The sequence below is a fragment of the Lotus japonicus genome, chromosome 2, assembly GCF_012489685.1.
Source record: "Lotus japonicus ecotype B-129 chromosome 2, LjGifu_v1.2".
NCBI lineage: Eukaryota > Viridiplantae > Streptophyta > Magnoliopsida > Fabales > Fabaceae > Lotus > Lotus japonicus.
The window spans coordinates 63,327,793-63,345,360 of NC_080042.1; the positions used below are offsets into that span (position 1 = coordinate 63,327,793).

The window sequence follows — 17,568 nt, forward strand, 5'->3', positions numbered from 1 at the left end:
GTCTATTTCAACAATAGGCATATGGTGAACTTTTTTTGATGCCATATTTCATATGATGAATTTTTAGCATGAAGCTGATTAACATTTATAAGTAAATTTAAGAGGGAATCTAAAAATATTGAAACTTCAAGTGGGAAAATTTGAAATATTGTGAAAACTGAATTTTTAGTTAAGTTTTGGAAAAATTTAAGAGGGAAACACCATATACAGGAAAACCAAGAGTTAACTCTAGCAATTTAGCGGGAAAAACAAAAGCTGGAGTATTGTCAAATGAGTATTGGAAAAACAATATGGTTTTTACGTTGAACCATTTAATGGAAAAACAAAAGCTGGAGTATGAAGAGTCACTTTTGTTTGTGAGGGTGTATGGAACAAATGAATACGTTAAATGCTTTTGTTAAATGTGTTGAGTAATTAGAGGATGTTCTTTGTGGAAAATTATGCAAGTATAAATGATGTACACAAAGATAAATAAGGGCATTTGAGTCAAAATATTTACCTAATGATGAGTTTTTAAACTGTGTGAAAAAAACCAAAACTGCAATAGTTTTGGAACGGAGGGAGTATGTTGTAAACAAAATTTCTGCAAAATCATGAGTTTGATAATGATCCTACAGTTCCAATGCTGGTTACAAATGTTGGACCTTAAAACTATGAAATAGTAACTTTATCTTTTTTGGTGCATTGGAATATCAAAATCAAGTTCCTAAAACACTGAATAAGTAAATTAAAACTAACTAATGCTGCTCATCATGTTTACTAAAGCAGAAACTTCATTCCTCTTGTAACCAAAAAAAAAACTAAAGCAGAAACAAAGATCAAAATGGTAAACACAGCAAGAAAAGATGAGCTATTACGTGAAAGGTGAAGGTAGAAGCCAAGCCGATGAGAAGTAAGAGGCAGCGGCGTGTAAGGTTTTTGTGGTTTTAGTCCTTACCATTAAGTTTTGCATATGTAGCTTACAGAATGATGACCAACACTTCCCACTTAGACTTTTTCAATCTAATTTAGCACTGCAGGACCATCCATATAAATTGTTTAAAGTGTGACTTACCAAGCCAAGATATGACTGAATAATTGTACAATTTTTTTGGAGTTGGCTTCCCCTAAATGATTGATCTAATGTCAATATATTGAGCAAGCAGTGACAAATAAATAGTTGCAACTGTTCTAGTTGCAAAATTTCATAACTATTTATGGACATCAAAACTTAGAATTGATTACAACAATTACCAAAGAATTGTGTACAAACAAATAGGGCAACCTGGCAATGACTGCACTGCCAATTGCAGAAGGAAAAACCAACAAAAAGAAGTAGAAAACAAAGAAAGAAAAAAAGGAAAGGAACAAGTGTGGAAAGATTCACAACCTTTGACAATAATGAAAAGAACCACAACATTAAGTGATGACTTCACTCACTTTTTTTCACCCCAAAAATACTGTACAGCTTGTAGTTGCACTCCACTTTATAGAAGAAAATGAACAAAGATTTGGTTAGTTGTATGTCTGTTTTGTTTTCCTAATTTTCTGGATCTTCTGCAACTGATGGCTGGGCCTTTTCTTGCCTAGCTGATGCAACTGGTCGAGGCACTTGAGAACCAACAATTTGCTTCTGTAATGGCTTCAGAGTCGCCAATATTTCAGCAAAAGTAGGTCTCAACTTTGAATCTCTATAATGCAGCAGAGTAACATCCAGTCAAGGAGAAAAGAAAATATAACAAGGCAATATATCTAATTAATCCATAACATGCAATAATGAAAATGCAATATTGCAAAGGATTTAATTCATACGCACTGACGGTGTAAATAATTTTACACACACATCCGACCATATCTTGCCATGTTTCTATTTTGGTATATTCTTATTTTAATTTATTTATGATGTGGCAAAAAAATGAATTCTGATTGGATGTTTGTGTAGAACTTTCTTACACTGTCAGAGCATATTATTAAACTCTGATTCCTATATACACAGCAACAAAAGCAAGTTTATTTGATCAGGGAAAAATAATATAAAATTACTAATGTACGCCCAATAGGTAACGCTTTTGGAATAATTGGTTTACGACATGGTATCAGAGTTTCTATGACTAAGTGGTCATGAGTTCTGAGTTCAGTCACTAAATCTATTTACAATATGATCCAAAGATGATAGTCCTCAGTCACTAACTATCTCTTTATAATACTCCCTTTCACAACTAACTGAACTCCCTCTAACTAACCAACTAACTACAACACACCTTAACTAACTAGCTACTAACTCTGAGTACCTATCAGAATGATTGCAATGCACTATACATTTATGTGACTGACGTGAATTCCTTGTCCAATCTTGGTAGATCCTTTTTTTTTTCTCAGAGACTGATGTATAAGTCTAACTAGCAAATGTTTATCGCCGGTAAACCAAGATTAGTAACTTATGCTCCTACAGCCATTCCAAAAATTGACTTAGTTCTTGTGTCACCCTAGATATATTACATTAGTCTGAGTGTAGGTCTTCAGAAATTTGAGAATATGAAACATGAAAATTAAAAAAAAATGGTTAAACCAGCCTCTTAATTCAATGGCATACTACTGCAAACAAGTTTTTCTATGAAGAGAACTAGACTAGTTCAGTTCAGACAGACCTACAGGCAAATCCAAAATACGTTGAAAATGATGTCATGAAGAAAATGCATCAGAAACAATTCTACACCTATTTTAGCATGAAGGATAAAATGATTAAAGAAGTAAACTCACGTCTGCCAGCATTTCCTGACAATCTCTGCAATGGCAGGGTCCATATTATCCGGAATGTCAAGACGGCGATGTTGGAATCCCACAGCACCAACAACTTGCATTGGATTCAATCCTCCCCAGGGTTGCTGCAAAGTAGAAAGCTCCCATAACACGACCCCAAAGCTATAAACGTCACACCTAGATATTGGATTTGGATCACAATTTATTAGCATCATAAGACCATTAATTGGCATGAGACAATAGATAGAGCCAATGAACAATATTTCACATGGAAAAAAAAAAATCAATACAGCCCCCCCCCCCCCCCCCCCCTAAAAACTCCAGATAATTCAGTAAGCAAACAGGCTGCTTCAAACTTTATCAGTTAATAATAGAAGACTTCATCAATGAGAAAAGAAAGAAACTACAAGAATCATCTTCTGTTCTAAGGAAAAAAAAAAAAGAGGCCTATAATGCCAAACTTCATAACATATCAAAGGAAAAAAAACACCCTTTAAAACGCAGGCATTCTGCTTCAACCGAAGAGAGCACATAAAGCAGAAAATGCACAATATCATGTAAACTAAGCTTCATTTTTCAGGAAACCATAAGTTTAGCATCAGAGTGGATGGGCACACGTCATACACCCATAACCATCCAACAATGCAAAATACAATAGTTACTTGTACCACAACTAGCCCAACACACCACATATCAGGACAAATATCCAAGTGAGGTTCTTAAGGGAAAGTAAAAGAGGAATTAAAAGAAGAGGGGAAAGGTTACAATTGCACCTCCTCCCCTTAAGAGAAATAACAACAACAAGACCAAGCATAAAAAGATTACTTTTCATTTGACGGTTCATTTCTCAACACCTCGGGAGCCATCCACTCAGCCTGAAACAAAAGATACAAAATGAAGAAACTAATATATCCAGTTGCAGTGTTTGAAGCGTTTACTTATGAATTCAAACACAAATAGAACGATAAGTGAGTATTCAATACGCAATGCCCAAATTAAGAGCAAAACCAGTGCTGAGCATAACCTGATGAAACATAAACCTAGGGCTGAGCTACTCAAATACAATACTAAGCAGCATATAATATCACTTCATTAAGGGTATCACTTGCCTAATACCGTAAATACAACTAAAAATATCAACAAGAAAAAATTTCAAAGAGTATTTATGGGACACTTTTCACCAAGGATTGTCCATCCACACTTCCTTGGACCGCAACATTTGAAATTGGCATGCATAATTAAATAATCATTGTCCTGAAGATAGGAAATTGTCAGCCCCTAATGGCTCAACATTTTATTTTTTTTGATAGGCAAATGTTAGTTGTTAGAAATGTTAGTAAATTAATCCCTCATCCGGGTTCGAACCCGGGACCCTTAACCCCACCCAACCCTTATGTCCCTAGCTCTTACCACTTGAGCTATCCTTCGAGGACCCTAAAGGCTCAACGTACTATGGCAAGCATTTACTAAATTTATAAGGTAGAAAATTTCCACTCAACCAAAACAGTTATTAATGAAATAGCAGTTGTCTGCATTTGTGTGCACAACTATGTGCCTCCGTAGCATGATTTCAATTATATATGGAACTGCATGAACAACCAAGAAAACAATCAAGAGAATGAGAGAATGAAAAGGCAAAAGATGGATAAAGTTTACGATATCTTACTGTTCCTGCAGTTGATCTGGAAGAGAGGAACGTGCTAAGCTTCATACGTGATAAGCCAAAATCACACACCTATTCAACAGACAAAAAAAAGTCATCATGTTAATACGTAGCATTTCCCGTGCTGCTAATAATGAAATTTAATCAAGAGATTTGATTAGCACCTTTACGACCCAATTTTTGTCAACAAGAAGGTTCGGGGACTTCAAATCACGATGCACTATCATTGGACTGCAGCTGTGTAAATAGTTCATTCCTCGAGCCTGAATATTCAAAAGTAACATGTTATATTATCAACTGAGCGTCCCTTGTTATAGCAATAATTTCATGGCAAAGCACTTAAAGGAAGTAGAATCTTACAGTATCCAGGGCCATTCTCAAACGCCTTCGCTCATCTAATTGACTGTTTGATCGGTGAATTAATCTATACAAACTTCCTCTGTATAAGATGATCAAACATCTCAGCATTGAAATAGTCAAAATGAGGGGAAGAAAGCACTCCAAAAGACATTAATTAATAAATTAAACACATTGGGAAAGTTGATGGGGAGTGAGGGGTTTCAAATCAATGAAGTATGTAGGCAAAATATAGTAAAATCCATTGTGTTGGATAATTAGCACATGTATGGTTTTTGTTATTTGCTTCTTTAAACTGAACAAATTTATTTGCTCAATTTTTTTATTAGAACAGGTCTGTTCCCTCCTAGCATTTATTAAAGTTAGTCTATATATTGTACATTATTATACTTGCACCATTGGTCATGAGAACCATATTCAGTAAAACTCTTTTTAAGTAAATCTTCAAAAAAAAATTCTTCAAAATGCAAGCGTACATACAGATATCATTTATCAACAACTGTGTACTCATCGCTAGAACCTTCATATATCAGAACATGTAATTGGACATTATCAAACTATAAAATATATATAAGTCACAAAATTTATATACATAATGAAGAATCTTAGTGATTTCGGCTTAGTTCCCAATTAGCATTTGGCTGTATAAAATGCCCACATCATTCAGTAAACCAATTTGGAAAGAGTTTCTGATAGATGCAGCATTATTTATTTTGTCTTTTGAAGAAAGAACATTTTCATAAACTACACTGTCAGTGATAGGAAATATTAACTTCAGAAAAAATTGGCAATTCACAATTTACAATAGTTTTATCACTCATATGAAGCTCTTAGAAATGAAGAATTTCAAGTTACCTGGGAAGAAACTCAGTAACAATTGAAAGATTTGGAGGTCGAGTTACAGCTCCCATGAAGAGAACGACGTTTGGATGCCTCAATCTTTTCATTATTTTGACCTATTTGGAATCAATATCATAAGTTTTCTGGTAACTAATTAACATTGTAGGTTAAATATGCTTTTCCATCATCTAAATTTGTTAGTATCCACAAGTAGAATTGGTATTCGTAGCAAGTGTTACTACTTAATTTCAACAAAAGGAACCATATAAAATGAAAAATTGATGTGGGCCAACAAAACTGAAACTAGAAAACCTTGCAGAAATAAAACCAGAATAACATCCAATACTATTTTGAAGTGTTCAATGTTGGATATAAAATTGTTCATGGGTTTACACCTAGCAACATATACTATTGATCAAGATGTTGATTTATGAGATAATGTCAGAGCCTCTATAACTAGTCAAGATTTCGACCCTTGTTTTGTTGCCCACATTCTTCTAATAGAGAAAACACAATGATAAGTAAGACAAAAAAATAAAAAATAAATAAGAAAATAAAAAAACAGAAGTGATCTTAGAACTCACAGTAAAGATGTATATTAACTAACTGAAAGCCACGAATGATTGCTCTAATCTAATGCGCTGTGAAGTATCTTAACATACATAAATATTGATAGCCATGTATAAGATAGAAGTAATGGGAACAGACAGATACTCATCTACAATAATTCACCTAAAAAATACGATGTTATAAAGATAGACCATGTCATATAAAGTCTTTTTTTCCAGATTAAAGAAGTGATTTCATTAGAGAAAATAGATAAATTATAACAGAGTAAAGCGATAAGATATTCGCCAAAAAAGAGAAACTAAAAAGAATATGCAGAGCCTAATATGCTAAAAAACGAAATAAACTCTTCAATTCATAGGAACAGGCCTTAAATAACAATGCATAAAATGCTATAACATATTTAAAGACAAAGAAACCTGGTGGGACTAATTTCATTCTCTCAAAACCATATATGCCAAAGAATAGCATAAAGGAAAAAACAAGAAAAAAATAAAGTGAAGTTGCTGCCGGAAATAACCCATATATAGCAGAATGAAGAATGGTCTAAACAAGATAGATAAATATGTATATAACTGCCTCCAACTTCTTTCACAAGTAAAAGCAAAACTCCATCTTAATACAAGGGCACTGAAGGGTAGGGTACCAGAAATTTCAAATTAGACTAGAATGAACAGCATAATAATCTAAATAAAAGGTTGCAGCCATATGATAGGTGATTGCGGAGCACACAAGGCAACTGACAAGATAAACCATGAAATATATATCTTAAATCCTAGTTGTATTGTAATATTTGTAGTTAATGAGATCATCAGTCACTTGAGTGAAAATGAGTAGAAATTGAAAAAGAAATACAGTGAGGAAGTAGAAGTGACTTGTACCTCACTTATGAATTCTTCAAGTGATTCACCGGATATATCCTGATCAAGAAACCTCTTCACAGCAACTTCCTACAAATCAACAATTGGAGATGTGCTGTGAATAATCTACAACATAGCAGAAAATTACCCACATAACAATATTGACAAGAATAATTGGAAGGTAATCAAGTAATATAGTAGTAAATATAGCAATAACATCATATTATTTGGTACAGATTAAAATGAAAGTAAAGCTCAAGAATTCTTGGCACACATTCAATCAGAGAAAAGAACTACATTTTAATATTATTGCATATCTGCAGGTGTGTTGCAGTGAAGTGTTATCACTTTATATTTCACTTCAAACAAAAAATGACAACAAAACATAAATGTATGACATAAGTCTCAATGAGAATAATATAATCTTTTATATTCAAGAATATAAGAAACTCACAGTTCCACGCCATTCACCACGGTACACCTCCCCATATGATCCTGCATAACAAATGTTTGCCACCCAAATGCAATCAAGAATTCATGTAAAAAGCCAGATAAAAGGAACCATCTAAAAATAATGTAACAAAATATTATAGAACAAAGTACAGTCATTACCAAGTCCAATACGCTCACCCAGAGTGATTTCCTCCCATGGAATATCATACTCAGCAACTTCATCTAAAGCAGAATCAGATTTTGTGCTATCATTACTAACTACTGAGCGATCAGATCTTCTCTCACCCTCTAAATTTGCTCCTAAAGCACTATATACTCCATCACCACTACCCTTCAGCTCATAACCATCACTGTCCTTATCTCCATCACTTTGACTGCTCTGCTCATAGTGCTTACTCACAGCAGCAGTGGTTGCTACTACAGCTGCAGCAGTAGCAGCTGCCGTTACTGGAAGCTCAATGTTTGAGTCAGTGCTTGACTTTGCCACAGCAACTACCATAGAGGATGCAACAACGGCAGCGGCGGCTGCTGCAGCAGCAGCAACCGGGACATTTTTTCCATATTTTACCTGAGTTGGTATATGTTGTCCGGCTGCTTCCCTTGTAAGGAGTGGAAGGTCGAATCCTAAACCTTCTACAGGCTTTGAATTCTCCAGCTGATTGACAGAACTTTCTTTGGGATGAAATCTGCCGTGAGGCAAAGGAGAAAAAATTTGAGGAGGACCAATATTATTGCCAACCTCAGTTTCCTGCTGTCCACTTCCCCGTTTATGTTCATATTTCTCTTCAGTTGGGAAGTTGGTGTCGGTTAGGGAGCTTAATTCCTCATGATAAACGTCAGAAAATAAATTTGGAGGAGCAACAACACCACTTTCAAGTAAAACATCATGAAGTTTCTGAGCTAATTGAGGGTTTTCCTTGGCAGTATCAATCATATATTGGGAAAAATCTTTGACTTTCATTCTACGTACTGCAGGGGAACTGGTCCCTTCACTCCAAGAAGAAGATCTTGCAAGCACATATGGATTATTCGGTCTGCCAGAAACTTCTTGCACCGTGATCTTCTCAACTTTGTGGGAACTTGTGAATTCATCCAACGGTCTCATTGATTCCTCCTTTGCTGTGGCTCGCCTGCTTACATCAGATTCTTTCTCTGCATAGGAAGAATGTTTTGATCTGCTTTCTCTGTCCAGCATCCCAAAAAATGAAGTTTCTCCAGAAGAACTTCCAACCCCACTGCTAGATGATGCTAGGTGAGAGGAATCAGGGTCTCTTGATAAAGGACTGGCAACAAAAAAGGACTCATCAAACTCAATATGTGATCCAGTTGCATCAGATGGAATAAGAGTTCCAGGATCTGCCATCAGGTCAACAATGTACTCCCTGAAATTTATATGAAGCACATCTTATTGATACTGAACAAGGCTTTGCAACTCCTAATTTAAGTAAGACACAAAAAGAATATATTCAACTACTATCAAATTTAAAAATATCATTTGAAAAATTAAAAAAAGCTACAACAGAAAAGGTAAACTAATTACAGAGACACTGGTAGCCTAAATCATTTCACATGTATTCTACTCAACAGAGCATTGATGACAGAAATTAATATCACAATGACAATGCTCAGAGAAGTATATGATAAACAAATAAATTCTGCCTACTTGCTCAGACCATGTAAAATATAACTTTGATATCATTTACCTCCCATCATCAATCTTGACAAAGTTTATTGCCACATCATCAGAGCCTGTATATTGCAGTCCTTTCACCAACCGAGATGGGATGCCCAAACTATCGGCTAGAACCTACATTTGTCATAAAGCAAAAAAACAATTATTGCATACACCAGGACTTATGAAACATTAAGCTGAGTGTAGAAAAAGCTGATAAATATAAAAACTCAAGATTATCTTGAATAAAATAGCTTGTTCGGTCCATATAGATGACACAGCCTAAAGGGAAAAAAACTTTTGTTGTTGTAATATCTTAAATGCATGGTGAAGTTTTGAAATTTTAAGAGAATGTAGCAAAAATATCACAGGTTGTATTGGTCACAATCTTTCTCTTGATATAATCTAACAATTTTTTGGTTTGAATCTGACGATAATTTAAAAATGTTATTAGAGGCTTCCAACAACTAATGCATGGGATCATTTTTAATTGAAATTTAAATCACAAAAGAAAATGGTGGGATAAGCACCTTAAATAACAAGGCCCGATGCCGAGCCAATCCAATAGTTAGGGAACCAAGTGGCAAAACCATGCTACCAAGGGTTGCTTTCAGACTGTAACTAAGACTCCCCCACGCTTTTGTCATGCTTTCAGGATCTCCAACTGGTCCACCCATATAGTCAGCCACAAATATTGCAAGCTTGCACACCAAATTGTTATCTACAATTACTTCAGAACCAGGTCTTGAATTGACAGTCAGCTCCAAGGCTTTTTGCTCAAGTTTCAACAAATTAAAATCAGCCGCCCTATTCACCAAGACAGCTTCCCATGCAACGTTACTAGAGATTGATCTTCCTTGCAGATCCACAAGGGAAGGCATTCTTGCAGAGGTTGACTCAGTTAAGATCCCATATAGATCATAGAAGCCATCCAAGATTTGGTCATCATAACCAAGAGCATTGTAATTCTGTGAAGAATGGATAAATCTACGATATGAGATGGGTTAGAAAGGTTTATATGTAGGACAAATTAGAGTCAAGTAACCAAGTGACGTCTAGGAATAGGTACATTTTATTTCAAACCCATTTGATATATGGATCATCTGGAAAAAAAAACCAAACCAGACATAGCAATCTAATTGAATCCTAAATCCTAACCCCTTTGATGTGTAGAACCAAAAGCTTTATTCAAAGATAAACATAGAAAAGCACCAAAGATCACATAACATGGTTAACATGAACCAACTATTCCAAAAGTTTAAGCTGTTGGTGCACATGAATGGTTTTATATTATACCTCTACCACGCCCTCTCACGCAAGAGCCCATTTGGCTTGACGCCAGGACAATGCACAGGTCCACTTACCATGTGCTGAAATTTAACATTTTTTTTTGGTAAAATAATGGGGCAACAGGGATCGGGCATCAGACGATGGGTCATAGAGACTCTGATACTACTATAACATAAACCAACAATGTCAAAAGCTTAAGCTATTGGGTGAAGACAAATAAATGGTTTTATATTATACTTCTAACAAACACCATTTCAAATAGGCTTTTAGGGTTAGAGGCCATATCATATACTAACATGTTCTATGAGCTAATGATTGAAAATTAGACATGAAACAAGGGAAATTTAGGAGGCTTTTAGAACAAACAAAAATTAGATATAAGTTTATATTAAGGGGGGAGAGAGTTACAAAATCCAGCAAATCCCCAACAGCAGACAAATCTTTTTAGCCAATATAGAAAGTCTGTCTCTTGCCTATTTCATATCAAAGCATTCAAAAAAAAAATATGACACACACATACCCGTCATCTTATCAAAGAGATCTTGAAATATCAAAACAAGGAAGTCTATCCTTAATGTAAAAGAATATTTAAGCATTAAAAACCTTCAACTTCAATAAAAAACATATTACCAGTCTAAGTACTTAAATATGATCATAACATTCAAGTTTGAAGGATCGTTTTGCATATCTACATATCAAGAAGCCAAACAAATTTCCATATACTAAACTGCCATTTAATGTCCAGGGTGTATGTCAAATTAGTTCAAATGCAAGTACGCAATTCATCTTGGCACTACTTCAACATCACTTCTCAATATATATGGTTGATGTTGAAGGATATTGGAAATCCCAAGCCAAAATCAAAGTCCTTATACAAACTGTCGTGATTTTCTATCCGTGTCATTCACATGGGTAAGAAAGGTAAAACCCACATGAATAAAGGCACTAGTGATATAAACACAATTCCAGACCCTTACTTCCATCTTTTTTCCCTCCTTTTCTTCAGGCTAAGATCTATAGTATACCTTTTAAAACTCCATGCTCCAGAGTCCAGACCATGCCAATGAAGTACCATCTACACATTTGAAATTCTCTACAATCTTCTTGAAGCCTCTTATTTCTCTTGACACAATAATCAAACTTATATCTTCCAATATCTTTTCTTCCACCATCATTAGAACAAGAATGTGAAATTCAACCTAAAGTCAACATGCTTAAAATGAATAAAGTAACTTACCCAGTATCGGTAGGCCACAACTTCTGCTGGTGTATTATCAGGGTCACAAGACCCCAAACTGATCTGCTTAACAGCTTCAATTTGCACAGCTTCAGGGTCCTCCTTTGCACTCAGCTCCAAAGCAAGCTGTATCTGGTACTCTTCTTCTACTTCAGGATCCCTCGAAGCACTAGACCCTGAATCATGCCCTGCTGAATCTGAAACAACATCCAAACCACCACCACTGCTCACTGTGTCAGATGACTCCATTTTCTCTCCTCTCCCCTGCTTCAAAGCTGGAGGACTAGAACTCTGCCTATTAGCCACTGAATGCAACCAATTAGAGAGCCCAGAAAAGGGTTTATGCTCAGAACTTTGAGGGGAACGAGAGTGTACATGCTTCTTAGAGGAAGAAGAAGAAGACCCTTGTCCATTTTCTGATTGATCAGACATGATATGAAGCTTCTTAAGAAGATTCTTCATATCTTTTCCCTGATCAATGCTAGAGAAATGGAAACACCATCTTGATGACTTGACCCTTTGACCAACCAAACAATCTTCAAATCTGTCTCAGTCAAAAGGGTAGCTCAAAAACTGTTCAAAGAAGCTTTTTTCACTTCATTTTTGACAAAACCCAGATGCCAAAACAATCAAATCCATAGCACAATTTCAACCAAGCAATAAACTTTGGAATAGTTGTCCAATCAAAGTGATCCAGATGCTTGGATTGGAATGAAGCAGCTTCCTTTAGACCCGGCAGCAACAGAGAAACACTCACTCACACTCTAACAGACAAACAAACAAACACGTGCAGTGCAGGTCAACAAAACCAACTTCAGAGGTTTTGTGCTGCTAGCTCACAACAACACCACCACCTTTAAGGAAGCAGAAGAAAGAAACAAGAAGCATTAAAACAACCCAGATTTAGAAAGTGATCTTGTTCCTAGGCATAGGAAAATGGAAGGAACATGGGGAGAGTTGAAGAAAACATAAACAAGAAGAGGCAAATACAGAGAGAGAGAGAGAGAGAGAGAGAGAGAGAGAGAAGCAACAAGTGGAGGGGCCACAACAAAGGATGACCCACTTGAGTTGAGGACTAGAAGGATAACAAGGTCACATTAAAAAGTGATCTTGGTGGGAAATACAACAAACAATACATGATTGATGAAAAACAACAATATATGAATATATGCTCTTTGAGGAAGTTTGTGATATTGAAATTTTATTTATTTTATTTTAGATTTAATTACACTTTCGGTCCCGTTAGTTTGAATTAGAAGTGATTTTGGTCGCTCTAATTTTTTAATTTATTGAGGTCCTCTATTTTCCAAATTGGGCAAATTTGATTAATTTGTATATATCAAAAGTTGTTAGATTGTTATTTTCTTTTCGAATATATTATATGGATAAGCGATATGATATGAGATGATTAAAATAAATTATAAGTCACAAGATTAATGAAAGTTAATAAATTTTGAAGAATTTTGTAAAACATTAGATTAGGTTTTAAATGGGGAAATTTTGTGATTTTTTAAATTTTTTGTTGAAATTTAATATATTAGTTAGTGAATTTTGAGGGAAAATGTCTACTATAGTTAAATTTATTCAATTTATAAAGATTTTGGTTAGAAAAAAGTGAAATTGAATGTTTCAAGTTTAATAAAGGGATAATCCTCTAATTGGTCCCTGTGGTTGTGTGGCCGTCTGAAATTAGTCCCTTCCGTAAAATCTAAGTCCTCGCGTTTGAAAAGTGTGTGGAAATTAGTCCCTCCGGCGAGGACCTGCTACACACACTTTTTCAAACGCGAGGACTTAGATTTTACAGGAGGGACTAATTTCAGACGGCCACACAACCACAGGGACCAATTAGAGGATTAACCCTTTAATAAAAGTAATTGAATCAAAAGTTGAAAACTGGATTGTAACAACTCACATAAAATTGAAGGATTGCATATGGGACTAAAATAATACTTCAGCCGTATTAGAGGGGCCAAATTAAGTGTAGTTAAACATTCATCACACACACATACATATATATCTAAGAGATATTTCTCTTTATGTATGATGTTTGTTCCATTTCTCTTTCTATATATTTATATATATGTTGAATAGGTAAGATCAGTTAGTATTAATAAAATATAAAATTTGATAAAACATTATGATAAGATGTGAGATTATCCAAATCCACAGTTTGGACCTAACATTGCTATGGTAAACTAATCAGAAATGGAGAATATTGAACAAACAAGCTGAAAAGAAGTAGGGAAAACGGAAAGAAAGAAAAAAAGTTTAAACCCCGTTTGAGCCGCACACCCTTGGGTTATTCAAGTAAACTCTATCTTTTGTCCTTTGCCATAAAAACCACTTTTTTCCAAGTAGAGAACAAATGATTCCTAAAGTGGTAGTGGCAGAAGCTCACTTTCGTGCTCAACCTTCCAACCAACCTCAACAACTCCTCTCTGCAAGACTAATAATGCCAACTATGTGTGTTAGTGTACTACTAGCTTTTAGGAATTATTCATTAGAAATTTTGTTTAATTTTGTTTTGTTTCTCACATATTCTTTTGTGTGACTAATACACCTTAATTGCTCACTTTTAATTAATAATACTATAATTGTAGACATAAGTGATATATCCTAACCATTATACTCTCAACCTGAACTATATTCCTCATTGGATTAATTGGACATGGGGACAGAGAGAAGAGAGCCAAGAAAAATATTCAGATCATACCTGCAGCATAGGGAAACAAAAAGTGCACCAAATTGGAGAAATAATTAGTGGAGGAGATTGAAGCAAAAGTCATATGTAGGTAGATGCATGGAAGCTCTTATTTTTCATATTTAATATGAAAAAAAAATTTGTCATACCTCCAGAATGTTCTTTCATAATTGACAAATATTTAATTATTTAGTTTAATAATAATAATATCATGACAAATAATAATAAGTTTTAAAATCCGCATTTTAGTAATACATTTACATTTTAATAATTAACAAGATAATAACATAGCATAATTCTCTAATTAGATTAACATGAGAGAACTCTATTTCAATTAACATAGAAATGGTCGTGAGAATGATAAATTAGTCTCATAACTGTTAATTGTTACTTTAATTTGATTAAGAAGAAAAAAAAAACATGGGAGAGTTCCCTTTTGATATGTATTGTTGCTTCATTGCTGACCATTGGTTTCTATCGGCCAAGACAAGGCATATAAGTCCTTTACTCATGGAGGACAGTGACTGGTTGTAATTGCTAGCCCACACTCTTATTATTATTATCAAAATGATAGGGACCCAATACAGAGCTTTTACTTTTCCTGGTTAATTAAAAATGATTGTTCCTACCCCATCTCCTCAAATTCTTGAATCTTGACAAGTTTTGGATTAAGATGATGCCTACTTTTTATCCTATATCAGTATCAGAACGGGATCCGGATAACACCAAGTGTGTTCCTTCTGTCTTTTTGTCTTTCTCTTACTTATGGTTCCCTAATGAACAGGGATTATCAGCGGAGCTTCTCATCCTCTTAAAACCATTTACTTTATCAGAATACTTTATTTAATTCAAGTATGAGCTCAGACATCATCCATCAAATACCCAAAAGTATGGATGTACAATACCCGGCCATGTTCATTGATCCGTCTAACTCATGTCCTGTAGACTCGCATCTTGTCGAGTTTCTTCGGGTCTAAGGACAGGTTCGGGTTTAAAAACCGGACCTTGTCAATATTTAAGGTTGGGTTGAACTCAAGTCCAACCCGTCCCACAACTCTTCTTAGACCACCCTCAATGGTGTTGAATTGAGGGTGTTTAATGTTGAAAGGGGTGTGTAATGGTGTTGAATTGAAGTGTTGAAAGTTGAAAGGGGGAGAGAGGAGTTGAAAAAATTAAACAGGGTTGAAACCTACTTCCGGAGACACGTGGCACGCCCTGGTTGGTAACCGACAGGCGCGTGCAACACACGCGCCGACAAGGCGCGTAACGCTGCAGGTTTGGCTGCGTGTGGGACCCAGTGTCTCGGAAGTGGGACGCGTGGCACGCCCTGGTTGGGCACCGACAGGCGCGTGCCACGCACGCATCAGAGGAGAGAGAGAGGGTCTGCAGATGGGCACGTGTCACACTGTGATTGGTCCGGGCGATTTTCGTTTATCCTAATCTTTCCAACTCAATTATTTCATTCAAAAAAAAATTAAAAAAATATAATTTTTTTACCAAAATTCATGATTTTTTTTCTCTATAAATAGAGACTTGGTTCGTTTGATTTGGACACAGAAAAATAAACCAAGTTTTCCATCATCTTATTCATCTTATTATCTTTCTATTATCCCCTTTACTTTGAAATGAATCCCAACAATTACCATTTCAACACCCAGAATTCTTCTAACTCATTTAGCAACCAAAATCCCAACAATTATCAACATCCAAATCAGTTTTCCAACTACCAAAATCCCAACAATTATCAACATCCAAATCAATTTTCCAACTACCAAAATCCCAACAATTGTCAACATCCAAATCAATTTTCCAACTACCAAGATCCCAACAATTATCAAGATCCAAATCAATCCAACTACCAAAATCCCAACAATTTTCAAGATCCAAATCAATTTCTCAACCAACATTCTCATCCCCATCATGGATCTATGTTCAGATATCCATCTCCAACACCGCCGTCTAATGATGGTGCACCTGAATTTCCCGAATTTTCAACACAAATGACTCTTGGTGGCATGACAGCTGGTAATGAAGCCACTCCAAATGAAGAGGATTCAACTCCTACGAGCAGGAGAAGTCACTTACCAGCATGGAACACTGATCAAAATAGGGTGTTAATTAGTGGGTGGCTTAAATATGGAACAAACAGTGTTGTCGGGAGAAACCAAAAAGGAGAAACATTTTGGGGTCAAATTGCTGAGTATTGTAATCAGCATTGCTCATTCGATCCTCCGCGGGATGGAAATGCATGTCGAAACCGTTATAATTATATGAGCAAGCAAATAAATAAATGGATTGGCGCTTATGATGGCGCTAAGCGTATGCAACGAAGCGGTTGGTCGGAGAATGATATTTTGACCCAAGCGCAAGAATTATACGCAGATGGGAAGAAGGGTCAATTTAATTTGATGGCAGAATGGCAGGCTCTCCGTGATCAACCACGTTATTGTAGTCAAGCAGGAGGAAATGTTGGCTCAGGAAGTAGTGGATCTAAGAGATCTCGCGAGAGTGATGCATGTGGCTCAAACTCTATAGGATCGATTCCCCGTCCAATGGGTAGGGAGGCAGCTAAAAAAAGGGTAAAAAGAAGAGCACAACAGCTGCCTTGGAGGCGATGGAGAAAGATTGGGCTGAATACAAACAAGTCAAGGAGATAGAGGTTGAAAAATTGAAGCAGATAGCATCGATGCAACAAGAGACTAATAAATTGAGGAAAGAGGAGACTGAAGCTAAGAAAATGGAATTATTTCTAAGGTTAAGTGAAGAGGAGCATCTCAGTGACCACAAGAAAGAGCTGTTGAAGCGGTTGTCCCAAGAGCTCTTTGGAAATTAATTGTCTGTAGTGTTTGCTTTATTAATTTTCAAGTGGTGTCAAGTCTGTAGTGTTTGCTTTAATAATTTGTCAGTGTTGTCAATTCTGTAGTGTTTGCTTTAATAATTTGTCAGTGTTTTGTCAAGTCTGTACTGTTTACTTTAATAATTTGTCAGTGTTGTCAGTGGCTTTAATGTATGGGTTACCGAGTTTGAATATGCATCACTCAATTCGAATCTAGTCCTTATCCGATAATTAACTATAGTTCATATTATTTCGAATCCGTCAGTGTCCACCATTCAATTTATCTATATATATGGACTCATAGATCCACCATTCAATGTATCTCTTCCCATCTACTTAAAATTTCACAAAAA

General features: G+C 35.6%; 1 protein-coding gene across 4 annotated transcripts; it reads right to left on the reverse strand.

The window, feature by feature from the left end:
• Nucleotides 1-1,145: 1,145 nt before the first annotated feature.
• Nucleotides 1,146-12,745, reverse strand: LOC130738798 (probable serine/threonine-protein kinase SIS8). Of its 4 annotated transcripts, none has more exons than XM_057590951.1 (13): nt 11,679-12,745; nt 9,682-10,119; nt 9,183-9,286; nt 7,639-8,861; nt 7,481-7,521; nt 7,048-7,116; nt 5,615-5,715; nt 4,763-4,841; nt 4,567-4,665; nt 4,406-4,474; nt 3,565-3,614; nt 2,740-2,916; nt 1,146-1,670 (listed from the first exon to the last, which is right to left on the reverse strand). In XM_057590951.1, the coding sequence occupies exons 1-13, from the start codon at nt 12,138-12,140 to the stop codon at nt 1,520-1,522; spliced, it is 3,063 nt and encodes a 1,020-aa protein (XP_057446934.1). In that variant the 5' UTR covers nt 12,141-12,745; the 3' UTR covers nt 1,146-1,519. The 4 variants fall into 4 exon arrangements, with proteins under 4 accessions (XP_057446934.1, XP_057446937.1, XP_057446935.1 ...); XM_057590954.1 differs by having other exon boundaries at nt 9,682-10,138; nt 11,679-11,815; XM_057590952.1 differs by lacking the exon at nt 11,679-12,745 and adding an exon at nt 11,467-11,640 and having other exon boundaries at nt 9,682-10,138.
• Nucleotides 12,746-17,568: the final 4,823 nt, after the last annotated feature.

What these genes read in the sequence shown, in the direction of transcription:
- LOC130738798 (XM_057590951.1), bottom strand. Translation starts at nt 12,140, where the DNA reads ATGAAGAATCTTCTTAAGAAGCTTCATATCATGTCTGATCAATCAGAA. An exon ending in TTGAAGAATTCATAAGTGAG is followed by an intron (nt 5,716 to 7,047) that starts GTACAAGTCACT and finishes GATTCCAAATAG; the next exon opens with GTCAAAATAATGAAAAGATT. An exon ending in GTCAGGAAATGCTGGCAGAC is followed by an intron (nt 1,671 to 2,739) that starts GTGAGTTTACTT and finishes GCTGCATTATAG; the next exon opens with AGATTCAAAGTTGAGACCTA.